General features: G+C 45.9%; 1 protein-coding gene across 2 annotated transcripts in view; it reads left to right on the top strand.

Annotated features, from left to right (window-relative positions):
• kif26ba (kinesin family member 26Ba) overlaps positions 1–21,629 on the top strand; it is a 169,165-nt gene that overhangs the window by 91,578 nt on the left and 55,958 nt on the right. For both annotated transcript variants that reach the window (XM_031788328.1, XM_031788327.1), the window contains exon 5: positions 15,299–15,485. In XM_031788328.1, coding sequence (XP_031644188.1) covers positions 15,299–15,485 — 187 coding nt within the window. The remainder of the gene's footprint in view (positions 1–15,298; positions 15,486–21,629) is intronic.

Raw genomic sequence — 21,629 nt, 5'->3', positions numbered from 1 at the left:
AAAAAAATAAAAAAAAACAACAAATATAGCTAGCTCTCTCTCTCCCGCTCTCTCTTGCTTCTCCTACAAACTATTCAACTATTGTCTTTCTTTTTTTTTTTGTCAACCATTCACCACATTTTATGCACTGCATTTTCCGATCCTTTGATTGGGTGGACAACGTGTCAGTTCATGCTGCAAGAGCTCTGATAAGATGGAGGACGTCCTCCGGAAGTTGTCATAGTTACTGTGTAAGTCTATGGAAGGGGGTGAGAACCATGAACCTCCTAGGTTATGTGTTGAAGTCAATGTGGTGCTACCCTACAGAGTCCTGTTGAAGCTACTGTTTCTCCACGTCAACCCACAGAGTCAAAATGTACCTGAGAGAGAGAGAGATTTTGTGGAGACTAATGTAGTCTCCTGTGAGTTGACCACGTATCTTACCTGTGTATGGAGGTTCAGCCCTTAGAGAATGATGAGCAATGGAAAGAGAGAGGAGAAGAGAGGTATAAAGCACAAGGAGGTAATGCTAGCTACAACCGCAGAGATGAGAGGAGAGGAGGCTGTCTGGGAGTCCAGGAGCAGTTTTAGTCACTACTCTTCGAGAGACAGTCTTCAGATATTACTGAAGGAAGGAGAGAGGGAGGGTAGGAGAGAGAGCTGCTAGTGAGGGATGAGAGAAGGTGTGGAGGGATGGGAAGAGTGTTTTATTCAAAGGAGCGGCCAGTGACACCCTTTTTGACGGGGCTCCATGGGGTGATTGAGTCAGGGGGACAGAGGCTGTAGCGAGGCTGGGACAGGAGTCAGTCTGATCGGAAACTTTCTGAACATACATCCCCTGGAGGACATGAAACTACTGGAAGATTTTAAAAAGAGACAGAGGGGAGGGTAAAGAGAAAGGAGGGGGGGGGATTTCAATGAAAGAGAGAGCAGAGGGAAAGAGGGAAGGAGACAAGGACTAAAGCCAGGTTCAGATACAATAGGCGGCAGACATAAGGAGAGACGAGACAAAACTAGCCAGTTTAAAAGTTTGTGTAGTCACAGCTGACTAAAGACGGGGAATTCAGATTAAGAAGACGAGACGGGCAGTTGAGACCGTTTCCACGGCAATGGAGCATCTTTACAATGACGTAATATAACTTCGATATAAAGTTGCCACTCATTGTAGCAAGGTGGTGTATCAAACGAGTATCATGAAATGCATGCATCAGGAAGAGTGAACATTTAAGGACTTAATATCAGCAAGGTAAGCTAGCTAACTGCAGCAAAATACCTAGCTAGCTAGCTGCTGGACTAAACACAAACCATCAGCACACTGTTCTCCGATTTGCAAATGGGATCCGTCTCGTCGCAAGTCTTTAGCTAAGATTTTACATGTTGAATCTTGGAAACTCCAGCAACCAATATGAGACATTCTAAAACTAGACCATTCAGATCAAGCAAACTTTGTTCTAAAACTGTTGTATCTGAATTTGGCTTTAGGTCAGTATTAGGTCAGTATTAGGTCAGTATTAGGTCAGTATTAGGTCAGTATTATGCACTGAACAGCGTTCTCTTTTAGTGGACATGCTTCCGTAAAGGCACAGGTAGAATGCTGTGCTTAGCTTGAGCTTTTTGTTGTTCTAAGAATTGATGTTACTGTTGTTTTGTTCATGTTATCACATAGCACCAAGAGAGAGAGGGAGAGACACAGGTATACACACACACACACACACACGTGTACACACACACATACTCTCTCACACACACACACACACACACACACACACACAACACACACACACACACACACACACACACACACACACACACACACACCACACACACACACACACACACACACACACTCACACACAGAGACTCACACACACGCAGAGACTCACACACAGACTCACACACACATACACAGACTCACACACACACACACACACACACACACACACACACACACACACACACACACACACACACACACACACACACACACACACACACACACACACACGCGCGCACCTGCGAAAGGTTGTGAATAATGCAGCAGCATCTGTTAATAGTGCCAGGGGTTATACTGCGTGGGCTTACGGTAGCTAACACTACCTCATTCGGTTTATATCAACAAGCTCTCACAGTCTCACTTCAGAATCCGACATTTCTACTAAACTAAAATGTAGAATTGTTTTAAGATGGTTTTAGGATCCCTTTAGGTATAAAGGAATATATACAATTATTTGATGAAACATTGTTGAATTTGGCCCATTGAAATGCATTGAATAACAGATTCATGGAAAAACAGATTGTCCAAAAATGTATCAAAAGGAAGTTTGTTTTAAAGTGTTTGTCCTTTGTCCGAGAGATACAAGAGAAATCTGTGTCATTTTTAAAAAAACGTACCCCTCTTTAATCCCCTTTTTGGCGCTAAACTACTTCCATAGACACTGAGTATACAAAACATTTAGAACACCTGCTCTTTCCACGACCAGGTGAACCCAGGTGAAAGCTGTGATCCCTTATTGATGTCACTTGTTAAATCCACTTCAATCAGTGTAGGTGAGGCGACGGGGTAGCCTTTTCCTGCAGCCAAAGACCAAAAGCAGCTCTTTGGCCTCATGGGTTATTATTTCTTATTTATTTATTGTTAACAGCGAAAATTTGGCGCTTCTATGTCAAACATTTTTGCTATATTTTAGTCTTCTGAAAACTATAATCCTTTATTGATGTCACTTGTTAAATCTACAAGTTGAACAAGTTAAAGAAGGATTTTTAAGCCTTGAGACAATTGAGACATGGATTGTGTGTTCAGAGGGTGAATGGGCAAGACAAAACATTTGAACATTGAACGGGGTCTAGTAGTAGGTGCCAGGCGCACCGGTTTGTGCCAAGAACTGCAACGCTTCCGGGCTTTTCACTCTCAACAGTTCCCTGTGTGTATCAAGAATGGTCCACCACCCAATGGACATCCAGCCAACTCGACCCAACTGTGGGAAGCATTGGAGTCAACATTGGCCAGCAACCCTTGAGAAGACCGATGTTGGGGATGTCTCATGGTCTGACAAACACCACTGCAGCTCGACTACCTTCCACCGCAGATGCAGAAGGCCGCCATTGGTGGATGTGGTGGATTGAGACGCAGCCCATACAGATATCTCTAGTTTAAACAGACAGATTTTGATGGGGATGTTTTTATTATGCTGATTAGATTACCGTGGGGGCACAGATATTGACTCTGGGGGGTTAATGTAAGCTTGCGGGATCAGGTGGCTTTGAAAGGCTAGGTTTCAGGCGGCTTTGCGAGGCAAGGTTTGTCTCCCACTACACTCATCCTATAATCTCTCCCTTCTGCTAAATCTTTCTCCCTCCTGTCCCCTGATTCTGCCTCTTCGACCCTACTCTCCTCCCTTTCCACCTCCTATAACTCACACTGTCCCCTTTCCTCCCTCCCGCTCCATGGCTGAGTGACTCATTGTGAGCGACTCATTGTGAGCTTACAGAACAGGGCTGCTGGCAGCTGAGTGAAAATGTAGGAAAACTAAACTTCTGGAAGACCTATCCTCCATTCACACCCTCCTCTCTACCTTCTCTTCCTCTGTATCCACTGCTAAAGCCACTTTCTATCTCTCGAAATTTGAAGCTTCTGCCTCCAACCCTAGGGAACTCTTTTCTACCTATTTTCCATCATGAATTCTCCACCCCCTCGCTCCCCCCTCTCTGCGGACGACTTTGTCAACCACTTTGAAAAGAAGGTGGACGACATCTGCTCCTCGTTAACTCTCACACTCCTCGTTAACTCTCACACACTCACACTCACACTGAACTACCCTACGCCTTGACCTCTTTCTCTCCTCCCTCTCCAGATGAAATCCTGCTACTAGTGACATCTGGCCTCCCGACAACCTGCCCGCTTGACAAATCCCTTCCTCCATTCCTCGGACCATCGCTGGAGACCTCCTTCCATTCCTCACTTCCGTCATCAACTCATCCCTTATCACTGACTTCAAAATGTCCAGAGTCGCTCCACTCTGACGTCAAAGATTATAGACTGTTATCCCTTCTTTCTTGTCTTTCCAAAACACATACGGTCTCAGACTGAGATCTCTCTCAGAACGATCTTCTTGACCCTAACCTGTCAGGCTTCAAGATGGGTCACTCAACCGAGACTGCTCTTCTCCGTGTCACGGAGGCTCTCCACTCTGCCAAAGCTGACTCTCTCTCCTCTGTTCTCATCCTCCTAGATCTATCGTTTGCCTTGGACACCGTGAACCATCAGATCCGTGCTTCTACACCTGCATTGCTTGCTGTTTGGGGTTTTAGGCTGGGTTTCTGTACAGCACTTTGAGATATCAGCTGATGTACGAAGGGCTATATAAATAAATTTGATTTGATTTGATCCTCCTCTCCACCCTCTCAGGGCTGGGCGTCTCAGGCTCTGCATACTCTTGGATTGCATCCTATCTGGCAGGCCGCTCCTACCAGGTGACGTGGAGAGGATCTGTGTCTGCATCACGTACTCTTACTTGCTTGCTTCAATGTCCCCCAGACCCTCTCTTCTTCTCTCTATACACCAAGTCACTAGGCTCCATCATATCCTCACATGGTCTCTACTATAACTGTTATACAGAGGACACTCAACTATTTCTCTCCTTTCCCCTGTCTAACACCCAGGGGGCGACACTCATCTCTGCATGCCTGGCAGATATCTCAGCTTGGAGGTGGGCCCACCACCTCAAGCTCAACCTTGACAAGACAGAGCTGCTCTTCCTTCACTCCAAGGCCTCTCCATCATGGTGTGCAAAGAACCTTGGCGTGATCCTGGACAACACCATGTTGTTTTCTGCAGGCATCAACGCAGTAACTGGCTCCTGCAGGTTCATGCTCTACAACATCTACAACCCTACCTCACACAGGAAGCATTGCAGGTCCTAATCCAAGCACTTGTCATCTCCCGTCTGGACTACTAGGTGTTGGCTGGGCTCCCCGCTTGTGCCATCAAACCCCTGCAACTTAACGCTGCAGGCTGCCTGGTGTTCAACCTTCCCAAGTTCCCCCATGTCTGCTCATCCACACACTCCACTGGCTTCCTGTCGAAGCTTGCATCCACTACAAGACCATGTTGCTTACCTATGGAGCAGCAAGAGGAACTTACAACATTAGCAATGTCTACACTGTATTTCTGATCAATTTGATGTTATTTTAATAGTCAAAAAATGTGCTTTTCTTTTCGAAAACAAGGACATTTATAAGTGACCCCAAACTTTTGAATGGTATTGTATATAGGACAGCAAGGATACAATTAGCTTCAGTGCACACAGAGTAATGTGACAGAGAGGTGTGTGTGCGTGTGCGTTTGTTCGTGTGCGTGTGTATGTGCGTTTGTGTGTGTGTGCACTTTCAGAAAACTTTTCAGGCTGTCAGACACTGCCAGATCATTAAGGAGGTTTGGTCAGTGAGAGGAAGGGAGGGATGGAAAGGAAGGAGGGAGTGAGAGAAGAAGAAGTCTAATAATTATCTCACTTTGCACTTCACACAACTTCCCTGGATCTCTGTCAACTCTTCAGGGACTAACACACACACAGACTTGCTATTTTTAATTACCGTGGCAACTGTCCTGAATGAACCCCTAAACATTCCAGCACCCGCCTCTCGTGGTGCGGTTTGATGACTCCCTAAATTTGATCAGCATATCGATTGCGCAACCAGGGCTGGAAAAACCTTGGATCACTGCTATTCTAACTTCCGCGACGCATATAAGGCCCTGCCCCGCCCTCGTTTCGGAAAAGCTGACCACGACTCGATTTTGTTGATCCCTGCCTACAGACAGAAACTAAAACAAGAAGCTCCCGCTCTGAGGCTGGTCCGACCAATCTGATTCCACACTCCAAGACTGCTTCCATCACGTGGACTGGGATATGTTTCGTATTGCGTCAGACAACAACATTGACGAATACGCTGATTCGGTGAGCGAGTTCATTAGAACGTGCGTTGAAGATGTCGTTCCCATAGCAACGATTAAAACATTCCCAAACCAGAAACCGTGGATTGATGGCAGCATTCGCGTGAAACTGAAAGCCCGAACCACTGCTTTTAATCAGGGCAAGGTGACCGGAAACATGACCGAATACAAACAGTGTAACTATTCCCTCCGCAAGGCAATCAAACAAGCTAAGCGTCAGTATAGAGACAAAGTAGAATCTCAATTCAACGGCTCAGACACAAGAGGTATGTGGCAGGGTCTACAGTCAATCACAGATTACAAAAAGAAAACCAGCCCCGTCACGGACCAGGATGTCTTGCTCCCAGGCAGTCTAAATAACTTTTTTGCCCGCTTTGAGGACAATACCGTGCCACTGACACGGCCCACAACTAAAACATGCGGACTCTCCTTCACTGCAGCCGACGTGAGGAAAATATTTAAACGTGTCAACCCTCGCAAGGCTGCAGGCCCAGACGGCATCCCCAGCCGCGCCCTCAGAGCATGCGCAGACCAGCTGGCTGGTGTGTTTACGGACATATTCAATCAATCCCTATCCCAGTCTGTTGTTCCCACATGCTTCAAGAGGGCCACCATTGTTCCTGTTCCCAAGAAAGCTACGGTAACTGAGCTAAACGACTACCGCCCCGTAGCACTCACTTCCGTCATCATGAAGTGCTTTGAGAGACTAGTCAAGGACCATATCACCTCGACCCTACCTGACACCCTAGACCCACTCCAATTTGCTTACCGCCCAAATAGGTCCACAGACGATGCAATCTCAACCACACTGCACACTGCCCTAACCCATCTGGACAAGAGGAATACCTATGTGAGAATGCTGTTCATCGACTACAGCTCGGAATTTAACACCATAGTGCCCTCCAAGCTCGTCATCAAGCTCGGGACCCTGGGTCTCGACCCCACCCTGTGCAACTGGGTACTGGACTTCCTGATGGGCCGCCCCCAGGTGGTGAGGGTAGGCAACAACATTTCCACCCCGCTGATCCTCAACACTGGGGCCCCACAAGGGTGCGTTCTGAGCCCTCTCCTGTACTCCCTGTTCACCCACGACTGCGTGGCCACGCACACGCCTCCAACTCAATCATCAAGTTTGCGGACGACACAACAGTGGTAGGCTTGATTACCAACAACGACGAGACGGCCTACAGGGAGGAGGTGAGGGCCCTCAGAGTGTGGTGTCAGGAAAATAACCTCACACTCAACGTCAACAAAACTAAGGAGATGATTGTGGATTTCAGGAAACAGCAGAGGGAACACCCCCCTATCCACATCGATGGAACAGTAGTGGAGAGGGTAGTAAGTTTTAAGTTCCTCGGCGTACACATCACAGACAAACTGAATTGGTCCACCCACACAGACAGCATCGTGAAGAAGGCGCAGCAGCACCTCTTCAACCTCAGGAGGCTGAAGAAATTAGGCTTGTCACCTAAAGCACTCACAAACTTCTACAGATGCACAATCGAGAGCATCCTGTCGGGCTGTATCACCGCCTGGTACGGCAACTGCTCCGCCCACAACCGTAAGGCTCTCCAGAGGGTAATGAGGTCTGCACAACGCATCACCGGGGGCAAACTACCTGCCCTCCAGGACACCTACACCACCCGATGTCACAGGAAGGCCATAAAGATCATCAAGGACAACAACCACCCGAGCCACTGCCTGTTCACCCCGCTATCATCCAGAAGGCGAGGTCAGTACAGGTGCATCAAAGCTGGGACCGAGAGACTGAAAAACAGCTTCTATCTCAAGGCCATCAGACTGTTAAACAGCCACCACTAACATTGAGTGGCTGCTGCCAACACACTGACTCAACTCCAGCCACTTTAATAATGGGAATTGATGGGAAATTATGTAAAATATATCACTAGCCACTTTAAACAATGCTACCTAATATAATGTTACATAACCTACATTATTCCTCTCATATGTATATGTATATACTGCACTCAATACCATCTACTGTATCTTGCCTATGCCGCTCTGTACCATCACTCATTCATATATCTTTATGTACATATTCTTTATCCCCTTACACTTGTGTCTATAAGGTAGTAGTTTTGGAATTGTTAGCTAGATTACTTGTTGGTTATTACTGCATTGTCGGAACTAGAAGCACAAGCATTTCGCTACACTCGCATTAACATCTGCTAACCATGTGTATGTGACAAATAAAATTTTATTTGATTTGTAACCTGCACTCTCACACACAGGCACACACACACACACCTACCTATACGCACATATCGTCCTCTCCTCCCTTGCAGATAAAATAACATCATACCTTCATTATAATTGGCCAGGTCGCAATTGTAAATGAGAACTTGTTCTCAACTTGCCTACCTGGTTAAATAAAGGTAAAAAAAAATCAAATTAAAAAAATAACTGAGACAACACTCACACACTCTTACACATACCTACACACACGTGTGAAAATAAACTTGCAAAGAGAATCACATTATAAAAGACCGTCTATGACAGCTCTGTCACTTCAGTGCTGTTGGACTTTCTACTCTGCTCTCTGAAATGACTGTGTCGGTAGCACACTCGAGGCACTGTGAGAGAGAGGAGAGATGGAGGGAGAGAGCGAGACAAAGGGAGGTGAGAGAGGGTGAGAGACAGAGCAGTCTAATTGTTTCGGCTACTTCGAGAAGTGTCGTTGTCTTCGTCTCCTCTTCATCATCATACAGGCATCTCTCTGAAGTCACACTAACACAGCAGACCGTCAGTATCTTTGAGTTTTTGTGTGTGTGTGTGTGTGTGTGTGTGTGTGTGTGCGCGCGCGCTCTCGGACTCAGGCTATGTGATTGGTGGTGATTGAGTAAGCCTTAATGAAATAATCCACCCAAAACCACTCATTCCTTTAATTTACAGTGTTAAGCTTTTGACGCGTACCAACACATGTTTTTTTTGTTGTTGGATGCAATGATGCAATGTTCAGACATTCACAGAAGTAGCTACAGCACAACACAATCATCCAAACCAGAAAATGTAGGCTAGTGTTAACTGAGGAAAGATTGACATAACAGAAGCGGTCATATTTAGCTAACTCTCAGCTGACAGAAACCATAATATGAATTAGCTAATAGCAATTATTATTTACAATTCATCACATCATGGGTGAGCTCACCATTGATCGAAAGAATTGAGTAAAACCCTTTCTAAAAAAGAATCAGACGATGGGTAGTTTGTGCGTGTCACGACTTCTTCCGAAGTCGGTCCCTCTCCTTGTTCTGGCGGTGTTCGGCGGTCGGACGTCATGGACCCTCTAGCCATCGCTGATCCATTTTTCATTTTCCATTGGTTTTGTCTTGTCTTCCTTCACACCTGGTTCCAATCCCATCAATGACATGTTGTGTATTTAACCCTCTGTTTCCCCTCATGTTTTGTCGGAGATTGTTTAATTGTATGTTTGTGCAAGTCATGTGTCGGTGTGCGACGGGTTTTGTACCCACTTATGTTATTTTTTTGTATATTTTGGTTTTTGGAGTTGTATGAGCACTTATTAAACAACTCTGTTTATACCAAGTTCGTTTTCCTGCGCCTGACTTCCCTGCCACTGACCCTAACCCGTTACACCGCCATGTTAGTATTTTTACGTCCACCAACGATAACAAGAGGAGACAAGATGAGTTTTGTCTGTTTACAGTGTGCATGTTGAATGGGGTGTTGTCTACTATCATTCACTTCCCTTCATTCACTTCCAGAAGTTTACTTTTGTTATAACATCGATGGTCTGGCAGACGTTTGCGTGACACCCAGAATGTATTGTATAATGTCAACAAACATGACACCAAACATAGCTGGCAAATAGCTTAGCATTAGCTCATCATAATCAGTACAACCTTCCAAAGACTATTTTACACACATCATATGTGTCCATTACAATCTATGCAAGAATCGGAATGCATGATTTGTCACCAGTACTTGAGTGAATAAAACTGTAAATACATTATGCTCCATACAAACATAAATACATGTATACGGTAGAAACAACAACATGATATACAGAAAATAAGGCATTTACTTTGATAGGAATGCACACATGTCCAAAGTTATTATTTGGAAGGAAAACAATAATGAAGGCAATGTGAGCACCAGCCAGAAAATGTGCCAGGGGGAAAAAGTTTGTGCAAGACTGCGCAAATGTCTTCATACTTGATCTCCGGAAACACTGGGGAAGTGCTTGCGCTCTCGTCAAAAAGAGAAGTTTGTCCGGCTCAGTAAAGCCTCAAACATAAATTGTCCGCAACATTGAAATGGACTACTTTTATGTGAATTAAAGAAGAGACGGAAACACACCTCAATTCAAATTTTTGTTAGAAAATACATGGAAATCGTGGAAATCTGTTGTAGCTCAAGTCGCCTATATAACCCACAATGAAAAGCTCTCTCTATGGGCTTGCTTGCTAATACCAAAGTCAACATCAGCATGCGAAGTAGCTATAAAATTAGTTGTAAAGCTGTAAATTGCCTAAACAAACTGCACTATCAATATAGGAGTCTACAATCTCACAATTGTTCAACCTGCAGATTGTGTGCCTTGCAGAGTGGAGTCTGATGTTTGCACCATGCAAAACACCCTGGACTGAAGAGGCAGAAAAATAGGAGAAATATGTTAAATTACAGATTCATTGATTCAAAAGAAGAGAAACTGCCGCGTTATGATATCGGCCAGTATTGAAATCTGACATGTACAGTTGAAGTCGGAAGTTTACATACACTTAGGTTGGAGTCATTAAAACTCATTTTTCAACCACTCCACAAATGTCTTGTTAACAACTATAGTTTTGGCAAGTCGGTTAGGACATCTACTTTGTACATGACAAAAGTAATTTTCCCAACAATTATTTGATTATTTCACTTATAATTCACTGTATCACAATTCCAGTGGGTTAGAAGTTTACATACACTAAGTTGACTGTGCCTTTAAACAGCTTGGAAATTCCAGAAAATGATGTCATGGCTTTAGAAGCTTCTGATAGGCTAATTGACATCATTTGAGTCAATTTGAGGTGTACCTGTGGATGTATTTCAAGGCCTACTTTCAAACTCAGTGCCTCTTTGCTTGACATCATGGGAAAATCTAAAGAAATCAGCCAAGACCTCAGAAAGAAAATTGTAGACCTCCACAAGTCTTGTTCATCCTTGGGAGTAATTTCCAAATGCCTGAAGGTTCCAAATCCATCTGTACAAACAATAATACGCATGTATAAACACCATGGGACCTTGCAGCCGTCATACCGCTCAGGAAGGAGACGCTCCTAGAGATTAATGCACTTTGGTGCGGAAAGTGCAAATCAATCCCAGAACAACAGCAAAGGACCTTGTGAAGATGCTGGAGGAAACTGGTACAAAAGTATCTATATCCACAGTAAAACGAGTACTATATCGACATAACCTGAAAGGTCGCTCAGCAAGGAAGAAGCCACTGCTCCAAAACCACCATAAAAAAAGCCAGACTACGGTTTGCAACTGCACATGGGGACAAAGATCGTACTTTTTGGAGAAATATCCTCTGGACTGATGAAACAAATATAGAACTGTTTGGCCATAATGACCATCGTTATGTTTGGAGGATAAAGGGGGATGCTTGCAAGCCGAAGAACACCGTCCCAACCGTGAAGCACGGGGGTGGCAGCATCATGTTGTGGGGGTGCTTTGCTGCAGGAGGGACTGGTGCACTTCACAAAATTGATGGCATCATGAGGCAGGACAATTATGTGGATATATTCAAGCAACATCTCAAGACATCTGTCAGGAAGTTAAAGCTTGGTTGCAAATGGGTCTTCCAAATGGACAATGACCCCAAGCATACTTCCAAAGTTGTGGCAAAATGGCTTAAGGACAACAGAGTCATGGTATTGGAGTGGCCATCCCAAAGCCCTGACCTCAATCCAATAGAAAATGTGTGGGCAGAACTGAAAAAGCATGTGTGAGCAAGTAGGCCTACAAACCTGACTCAGTTACACGAGCTCTGTCAGGAGGAGTGGGCCAAAATTCACCCAATTTATTGTGGGAAGCTTGTGGAAGGCTACCCGAAATGTTGGATCCAAGTTAAACAATTTAAAGGCAATGCTACCAAATACTAATTGAATGTATGTAAACTTCTGACCCACTGGGAATGTGATGTATTATAGTATTATTATAGTATTATTCTAACATTTCACATTCTTAAAATAAAGTGGTGATCCTAACTGACCTATGACAAGGAATTTTTACTATGATTAAATGTAAGGAATTGTGAAAAACTGAGTTTAAATGTGGTTGGCTGAGGTGTATGTAAACTTCTGACACGTTTTTGTGATCTAAAAGTCATCTACCTGTTACCTACCAGTGTAGTGAGAGCGACTTTATCACAATACTACGTCCTCCCGGCTGTATTTCTACCTGCGAGTACGGCAAGAGCTCAGATACACATGAAAAGTTGATATAACATCGCTTAGAGATCCCGCCCAACAATATATAACATTCAAAGTGGGTTACTATTTATTTTAACCCCTAGGCCTGATGGGTAAAAACACACACCCAAAAGAGAAAGAAAGAACACAATCAGTTGGAGATGAAGAGGTAGAGGGAGAGAGGGAGCCATTGGAGAAATAGAACAGAGAGAGTTGTAGGGAGGGATTTATAAAGGAAGGCGGAGTTGAAAAGAGCATCTTGGGCGATATTGATAGATTGAGTGGATAAGACCGGCTGCCATGAAAATTATTTTTTTCTCTGTAACCATTGGTAACTGGCAACTGTTCATAACCGTGATCATAATCATGTCAGTAACCATTGGTAACTGCAATCATATCCATGTTTGTGGCCGTGTCGGTAACCGTGTCTGTATTTGTCCCTGTCCTATGTGTGTTAATGGTGAAGGCGGTGACATCAGGTCCCATAGAAGTGGTTCTCAAACTTTTTGACCCGCAACCCCCAAAAAGGAGTGGTTCAATGCTCGCGACCCCTGTGCACGCATATGCACACGGGAACACACACGCACAATCGCTTCAACAAAGTACTGAGGAAATGGTCTGAATACTTAGGTAAATGTGATATTTCCGTTTTTTTTTTAAATAAATTATTAAAACATTTCTAAAATCCTGTTTTTGCTTTGTAAATATGGGTATTATGTGTAGATTGATGAGGTGAAAAAACTATTTAATCAATTTTAGAATAAGACTGTAAACGTAACAAAGAGTCACGGGATCTGAATACTTCCCGAATGCACTGTACATTTGTTTGAAAGCACCACGTTTTGCCCACTGGATGCTGTTGTTCCTGCTACTGCCACCGCACCCTTTTATCCATGTTGCTGGTCTCTTCTGTTAATTACATGGATCACAACATTTTCTTTGCAACTTTGGGTAGAAAATCAATATTTTTTGCTCATGATGAAAATAAAATTGTGGTCATCCTCAGAATTCAAGCCATTCCTCCATGATAGAAATTCAGTTTGTCTCCTCTTAGGCTTAATCTGTGTCCAGGTAACAGCCCCACTGTGTGTGGTTTCTTTTCATTTGTCAAACGGCAGTCGAGCGTCGATCAGCATGTCACCAGAATAAGACCCTCAACATTTATCGGAAAGGAGCATCAAGCTCATCACGGCGCACTTTCACCACCCTGTGAAGTCCAGTTCATAACGCATTTCATCTCTAATAAACTGCATGGTTTCATCTTATTTCATCTCTAATAAACTGCATGGTTTCATCTTATTTGATCTCTAATAAACTGCATGGTTTCATCTTATTTCATCTCTAATAAACTGCATGGTTTCATCTTATTTCATCTCTAATAAACTGCATGGTTTCATCTTATTTCATCTCTAATAAACTGCATGGTTTCATCTTATTTCATCTCTAATAAACTGCATGGTTTCATCTTATTTCATCTCTAATAAACTGCATGGTTTCATCTTATTTCATCTCTAATAAACTGCATGGTTTCATCTTATTTCATCTCTAATAAACTGCATGGTTTCATCTTATTTCATCTCTAATAAACTGCATGGTTTCATCTTATTTCATCTCTAATAAACTGCATGGTTTCATCTTATTTCATCTCTAATAAACTGCATGGTTTCATCTTATTTCATCTCTAATAAACTGCATGGTTTCATCTTATTTCATCTCTAATAAACTGCATGGTTTCATCTTATTTCATCTCTAATAAACTGCATGGTTTCATCTTATTTCATCTTTCATAAACTGCATGGTTTCATCTTATTTCATCTTTCATAAACTGGGTGGTTTCCCGAATCGTAGTTAGAGGACCACACACCTACTGTCTAATGTCATCGCGTGACTCTAAGTTTACTTTGATATGATGATCCGCTTCCACCGCAATTTCTCACATCATTTATTTTACAGACACCAAAAGATCCCACCATGTCGAACGAACAACTGATCTGTTGGCATTTATGAAAACGTCCCGATTCCATCACAGCTGTCAGGATTTTATATGGTATCTCTTTACTCGCATTAAAAACTGTGGAAGGAAACGTGGTTATTGTGATGTCGTCAGATTAACATTCGATGTAGTAAAACATCAGCTAGCTAGCTACGATTGAGAGGAGGAGAGCACCGGATTTTAGCTAGCTAACGTTAGCGTTGCTAGGTATTTTTGACCAACTTTTGGGAGTAATGACAACATTATTATCTGTCTGAAGTACATTTGACGACGTCATCAGGATGACGAAGTTGTTTCCTAAAAAAATGATTTGACAACTTTAGCAATGTCATCACATTTCCTAGCCACCATAGTGTAATTTAGACTAAAATGAGAAAGGAGAGGAGAGACCGGGAAGAGAAAGGAGCGAGTGGAAAGAGAAGACTGTGAAGTCTGAGGACAGTGAAATGGTGCTCCCCTCCCAGTTACAGATGTCGCTGCTTATTTGTGTGTGCGTGTGTTCGTTATTGATGTGGTGAGCTGGGCGCGTAATCCAGGCCCAATTAGCAACATGAACGAGCAATTAGAACAGGGCACATGGAGCTACCGCAATTGTGGTGGTGTTGGGGAGGAAGCGTCATCATGGTGGCATGGAACAACTATCTTCACTGTGGGTTTTTTATTCCATCGAAGTCGTCCACTTAACCACTCTCTACAGCTGGATTTTTAAGTGGGAACACATTTCTCACAAGGCCTTACACATCATGATCACTCTGTATTTCCCTCTTCCTTCTCCTCTCTCTTTCTCCATCTCTTACTCTCTGTGGGTCTGTTGCCCTCTCTCTCGTTATCTCCCAACTCGCTTCAATCAGCAGTAGATGAACACTGTAACGAGATGTGTTGGATGATTGGTTAACATTGGAATTGAACCCCCCCCAACCCCTCTTTCTCCTTCTGTAGAGCTGCTCAGAAGTTGAACCTGTCATCGAAGAAGAAAAAGCAGCGCCCGGCGCCCCCCCCAGTGGTGTGTGACCCCCCTCTGTTCCCCACCAACTTCAGTGGGACCCTGCAGACCGCCCCTCCCCCCGCCCCACCTTGCCTGTTACGGGCTGCCAGCAAGATCAAAGACACCCCCGGACTGGGCAAGGTAGGACTTTATGAGCGCACACGCACACACACACACGTACAGTACGGTATCCTGAGGAATAGAAAGGGTGACATTTCCAGATAAACAAAATGTCACCTTCACTCCTGCTGCCGTGGCCTTTTTCCTACCACACACATACAGACAAACATACACAGACGCACACATTTCCACATTTCCCTGCTTCCTGTAACCTGTGAGAGCAGGCAAGATATTAGACCATACCGCGATGTGTGCCGTCGGATTTGCTGCCCCCCTCCTCCGCTTGGGTTTTGGTACATTCCGGCTCACCTTAATCGAATCAGCCCAGCAGGGATGCTTCCATTCACCTCCATATTGCAGGGGGGGGATATTTTATATCAGTAAAGGAAATTAAATGATGTGTGTTCTTATCTCTAGAAATACTTAAAAGGAAGTCCCTTGAAAGAAAGATAAAGTGCTGGTTTGTTGAACCTCAGGCTGCTAGCAGCTCTACCTGTACTCGCTGAAGAGACCGATGTGAAAGAATGGAGAAATGGAGAGGTCCATCTGTGACTGTGGAAAATGTTGTCTAAAATATTGCACACCATTGGGAGATCATTTTGCAGAACCTCAAGCTAAAATGTGTTGATACCAGCTTGATTTAAGAGGGGTTATTTTGTGGACAAAATGAATGAATGACATTTCATCGTCTTAACATAATATACGATTGATTCCTCCTCGTCCTCCTTGTCCATCGATTAGGTTTATCTCCAATCCGCCCATCTTCTCCTTCACTCCCTCTCCTCCCCTCCTTTGTGGGGCTTCCATGGTCACTTCAATCACCCAGCAAAGTGTTAACCACACAGCCACACAGACGCTCACAAACAGAAACACACACACAGACCGACACACAGACCGACACACACACACAGACAGACACACACACACAGACACGCTCTGGAACGAGCGGCAGCCTTGAGAGCAATGACACTAAGAAGCCTAAGCCATTATTAATAGCTGTCTCAGATCAGGCCAAAAACAACACCTCACAGGCAGTGTGTGTGTGTGTGTGTGTGTGTGTGTGTGTGTGTGTGTGTGTGTGTGTGTGTGTGTGTGTGTGTGTGTGTGTGTGTGTGTGTGTGTGTGTGTGAGTGTGTGTGTGTGTGTGTGTGTGTGTGTGTGTGTGTGCGTGCGTGCGTGCAGAGTATGGGAATTCAATAGCCACTTTGCTACCTTGTTGTGGGTAAAATATTAATAGTGGTGGTATTGGCAGGCCTACGAAAGGCTTAATTGTGACATAGAGGGGTGGAAATGAGCCAGGAGAACAACAAGGCAGATTGAAGGAGGGAGGAAAGAGAGACAGATATTTAGAGAGAGGGAGAGAGAGAAAGAGGGTTTGGATGCCTGATTCTGCATTAAGACTGACAGAGCTTTTGTGTGTGTGCTGTCATACTATTCCTCTCACACTCCTCTCTCTGTGTCTCTATGTGTGTGTGTGTGTGTGTGTGTGTGTGTGTGTGTGTGTGTGTGTGTGCTGTCATACTATTCCTCTCACACTCCTCTCTCTGTGTCTCTATGTGTGTGTGTGTGTGTGTGTGTGTGTGTGTATACATGTGTGTTAGTAAGGGCAGTCTCTAAGCTGTGTTGCCAAATTAGCAACTTTGTCGCTAGATTTAGTTTTCAGACCCCTCCAGTGACTTATTGGTAAAAGAGTAGAGTGACAAATGTAGCTACTTTTTAAGGCTTCCCCAGCGACTATTTAGCAACTTCCCTGTTTGTGTGTGTGTCCGTTCATCTGAGCTCAGCTGTGCTACTCTGTACTGCGGTCTTGCGCCCCTTCCAAAGCCTCTCTCCCCGCCTCTCTCTGCTGTAGCCTCTCAGTCCTCTCTCTGCTGTAGCCTCTCAGTCCTCTCTCTGCTGTATCCTCTCAGTCCTCTCTCTGCTGTAGCCTCTCAGTCCTCTCTCTGCTGTAGCCTCTCAGCCCTCTCTCTGCTGTAGCCTCTCAGTCCTCTCTCTGCTGTATCCTCTCAGTCCTCTCCCTGCTGTAGCCTCTCAGTCCTCTCTCTGCTGTATCCTCTCAGTCCTCTCTCTGCTGTATCCTCTCAGTCCTCTCTCTGCTGTAGCCTCTCAGTCCTCTCTCTGCTGTATCCTCTCAGTCCTCTCTCTGCTGTAGCCTCTCAGTCCTCTCTCTGCTGTAGCCTCTCAGTCCTCTCTCTGCTGTAGCCTCTCAGTCCTCTCTCTGCTGTATCCTCTCAGTCCTCTCCCTGCTGTAGCCTCTCAGTCCTCTCCCTGCTGTAGCCTCTCAGTCCTCTCTCTGCTGTAGCCTCTCAGTCCTCTCCCTGCTGTAGCCTCTCAGTCCTCTCTCTGCTGTAGCCTCTCAGTCCTCTCTCTGCTGTAGCCTCTCAGTCCTCTCCCTGCTGTAGCCTCTCAGTCCTCTCTCTGCTGTAGCCTCTCAGTCCTCTCCCTGCTGTAGCCTCTCAGTCCTCTCTCTGCTGTAGCCTCTCAGCCCTCTCTCTGCTGTAGCCTCTCAGTCCTCTCTCTGCTGTATCCTCTCAGTCCTCTCCCTGCTGTAGCCTCTCAGTCCTCTCTCTGCTGTATCCTCTCAGTCCTCTCTCTGCTGTATCCTCTCAGTCCTCTCTCTGCTGTAGCCTCTCAGTCCTCTCTCTGCTGTATCCTCTCAGTCCTCTCTCTGCTGTAGCCTCTCAGTCCTCTCTCTGCTGTAGCCTCTCAGTCCTCTCTCTGCTGTAGCCTCTCAGTCCTCTCTCTGCTGTATCCTCTCAGTCCTCTCCCTGCTGTAGCCTCTCAGTCCTCTCCCTGCTGTAGCCTCTCAGTCCTCTCTCTGCTGTAGCCTCTCAGTCCTCTCCCTGCTGTAGCCTCTCAGTCCTCTCTCTGCTGTAGCCTCTCAGTCCTCTCTCTGCTGTAGCCTCTCAGTCCTCTCCCTGCTGTAGCCTCTCAGTCCTCTCTCTGCTGTAGCCTCTCAGTCCTCTCCCTGCTGTAGCCTCTCAGTCCTCTCTCTGCTGTAGCCTCTCAGTCCTCTCTCTGCTTGTAGCCTCTCAGTCCTCTCCCTGCTGCTGCAGCAACTGAAGTGAAGTTAATTGGATTAAAATGGGTTCCTTTTTGTTCTCCTTCAAACATTCTATTTAGTTTTGATTTGGAGAACTTCTCATTGCTTGAGAGAAGGATGGACAGCATAAGCAGAAAGAAAAGTATATACATATTTTTTATACCATGTGCAAATGGTCATTATGAAGTCACTATTATGTCATGACATCATCTAGCAACTTCTAGCGACAAATGGAGCAGCCGACAGCTACTTTCCTTGGATTGTTGGCAAAACTGGTTTCATGGGATTCTTTTCTGTAATTTAAAAGCTCACATTAGTTTGATATTGGCTTAACCGGTCTCCATGGCTACAATCAGCAGTGGGATACCTGGCACACACAAGCACAGCCCCACTGGTACTCTTCCTTAATCAGATTGCTCTCTTATCACAGCCCCAGTTATGAGAGAGAGAGAGAGAGAGAGAGAGAGAGAGAGAGAGAGAGAGAGAGAGAGAGAGAGAGAGAGAGAGAGAGAGAGAGAGAGAGAGAGAGAGAGAGAGAGAGAGAGAGAGAGAGAGAGAGAGAGAGAGAGAGAGAGAGAGAGAGAGAGAGAGAGAGAGAGAGAGAGAGAGAGAGGAGAGAGAGAGAGAGAGAAGAGAGAGAGAGAGAGAGAGAGAGAGAGAGAGAGAGAGAGAGAGAGAGAGAGAGAGAGAGAGAGAGAGAGAGAGAAAAAACCCTGTGAATTATTCAGTCGAGCCTCTTTTAACTGATACTCTAAAAACGACTGCGGAGAGTTTGTGTTTTCCTGCCTCGTCAAATGACATGGTGATTAAATATTTATCGGCAACACGATGACAACGTCAGAAACATTGCTATCGATTCATTCCCGGCTCAGTCACACGGTTACTTATTCATTAAATGCTGCAGCATAAAATGTTATGTTGCCTGTGTCCTAAGGCCGTACACATACCACAGGAGGTTGGTGGCACCTTAATTGGGGAGAACGGGCTAGTGGTAATGACTGGAGCGGCATCAGTGGAATGGTATTAAATACATCAAACAGATGGTTTCCAGGTGTTTGATGCCATTCCCTTTGCTCCGTTCCGGCCATTTATTTATGAGCTGTCCTCCCCTCAGCAGCCTCCACTGACACATACTGGTCAGGGTTTAAAGTAATGAGACATAAAGCCAATATTTACCAGCCGACCTTCATACATGTTCTTCAGGTTTTGAAGGTAAACAAGAGGCCTTCTTACAGTCAGAATACATCAGCTGTTGGAATGGGACCTCTGCTACCTGCTAGGACATCGGTTCTGCTGTGAGTTACTCGATGTTCGACTTCTGATGCCTTTATGGACAGATGGACCAGCCTGGTGCAGTGTAGACTCGGGACCTGACAGGCAGACTGGGTTGTTTGTATCACACAGTGTGACATCGTGACGGGGAGCTGAGAGCCAAGAACTTTGATTGGCATCGCATCAGGGGGATAGAGAGAGATGGAGGAGGAGGAGAGAGAGAAGGGTGGGATAGAGAGAGATGGAGGAGGAGGAGAGAGAGAAGGGGGGATAGAGAGATGGATGAGGAGAGAGAGAAGGGGGATAGAGAGGGAGAGAAGGGGGGTATAGAAAGAGATGGAGGAGGAGAGGGAGAGAGAGAAGGGGGGATAGAGAGAGATGGAGGAGGAGAGGGAGAGAGAAGGGGGATAGAGAGAGATGGAGGAGGAGAGTGAGAGAGAAGGGGGGGATAGAGAGAGATGGAGGAGGAGAGGGAGAGAGAGAAGGGGGATAGAGAGAGATGGAGGATGAGAGGGAGAGAGAGAAGGGGGATAGAGAGAGATGGAGGAGGAGGAGAGAGAGAATGGGGGATAGAGAGAGATGGAGGAGGAGGAGAGAGAAGGGGGGATAGAGAGAGATGGAGGAGGAGGAGGAGAGAGAGAGAATGGGGGATGGAGAGAGATGGAGGAGGAGGAGAGAGAGAGAGAGAAGGGGGATAGAGAGAGATGGAGGAGGAGGAGGAGAGAGAGAGAGAAGGGGAGATGGAGAGAGATGGAGGAGAGGGAGAGAGCGAAGGGGGGATAGAGAGAGATGGATGAGGAGGAGAGAGAGAAGGGGGGATAGAGAGAGATGGATGAGGAGGAGAGAGAGAAGGGGGGATAGAGAGAGATGGAGGAGGAGGAGAGAGAGAAGGGGGGATAGAGAAAGATGGAGGAGGAAAGAGAGAAGGGGGGATAGAGAGATGGAGGAGGAGAGAGAGAAGGGGGGATAGAGAGATGGAGGAGGAGAGAGAGAAGGGGGGATAGAGAGAGATGGAGGAGAGGGAGAGAGAGGGAGAAGGGGGGATAGAGAGAGATGGAGGAGAGAGAGAAGGGGGGATAGAGAGAGATGGAGGAGAGGGAGACGAGAGAAGGGGGGATAGAGAGAGATGGAGGAGGAGAGGGAGAGAGAGAAGGGGGGGAGAGAGATGGAGGAGGAGAGGGAGAGAGAAGGGGGATAGAGAGAGATGGAGGAGGAGGAGAGGGAGAGAGAGAAGGGGGGATAGAGAGAGATGGAGGAGGAAGGGAGAGGGAGAGAGAGACGGGGGGATAGAGAGAGATGGAGGAGGAGAGGGAGAGAGGGAGAAGGGGGATAGAGAGAGATGGAGGAGGAGGAGAGAGAGAAGGGGGGATAGAGAGAGATGGAGGAGGAGGAGAGAGAGAGAAGGGGGGATAGAGAGAGATGGAGGAGGAGAGGGAGAGAGGGAGAAGGGGGGGATTAGAGAGAGATAGAGGAGGAGAGGGAGAGAGGGAGAAGGGGGGATCGAGAGATGGAGGAGGAAAGGAGAGAGGGAGAAGAAGGGGGGATAGAGAGAGATGGAGGAGGAGGAGAGAGAGAAGGGGGGATAGAGAGAGATGGAGGAGGAGAGGGAGGAGGGAGAGAAGGGGGGAGGCGAGAGAGATGGAGGAGGAGAGAGAGAGAGAGAAGGTGGGATAGAGAGAGATGGAGGAGGAGGAGGAGAGAGAAGGGGGGATAGAGAGAGAGGAGAAGGGGGAGCATAGAAAGGATGGAGGAGGAGAGGGAGAGAGAGAAGGGGGATAGAGAGAGATGGAGGAGGAGAGGGAGAGAGAAGGGGGATAGAGAGAGATGGAGGAGAGGGAGAGAGCGAAGGG

This window comes from Oncorhynchus kisutch, linkage group LG14 (assembly GCF_002021735.2).
Source record: "Oncorhynchus kisutch isolate 150728-3 linkage group LG14, Okis_V2, whole genome shotgun sequence".
In the NCBI taxonomy this organism is placed as follows: domain Eukaryota; kingdom Metazoa; phylum Chordata; class Actinopteri; order Salmoniformes; family Salmonidae; genus Oncorhynchus; species Oncorhynchus kisutch.
This window is presented reverse-complemented; position numbering and strand designations above follow the sequence as displayed.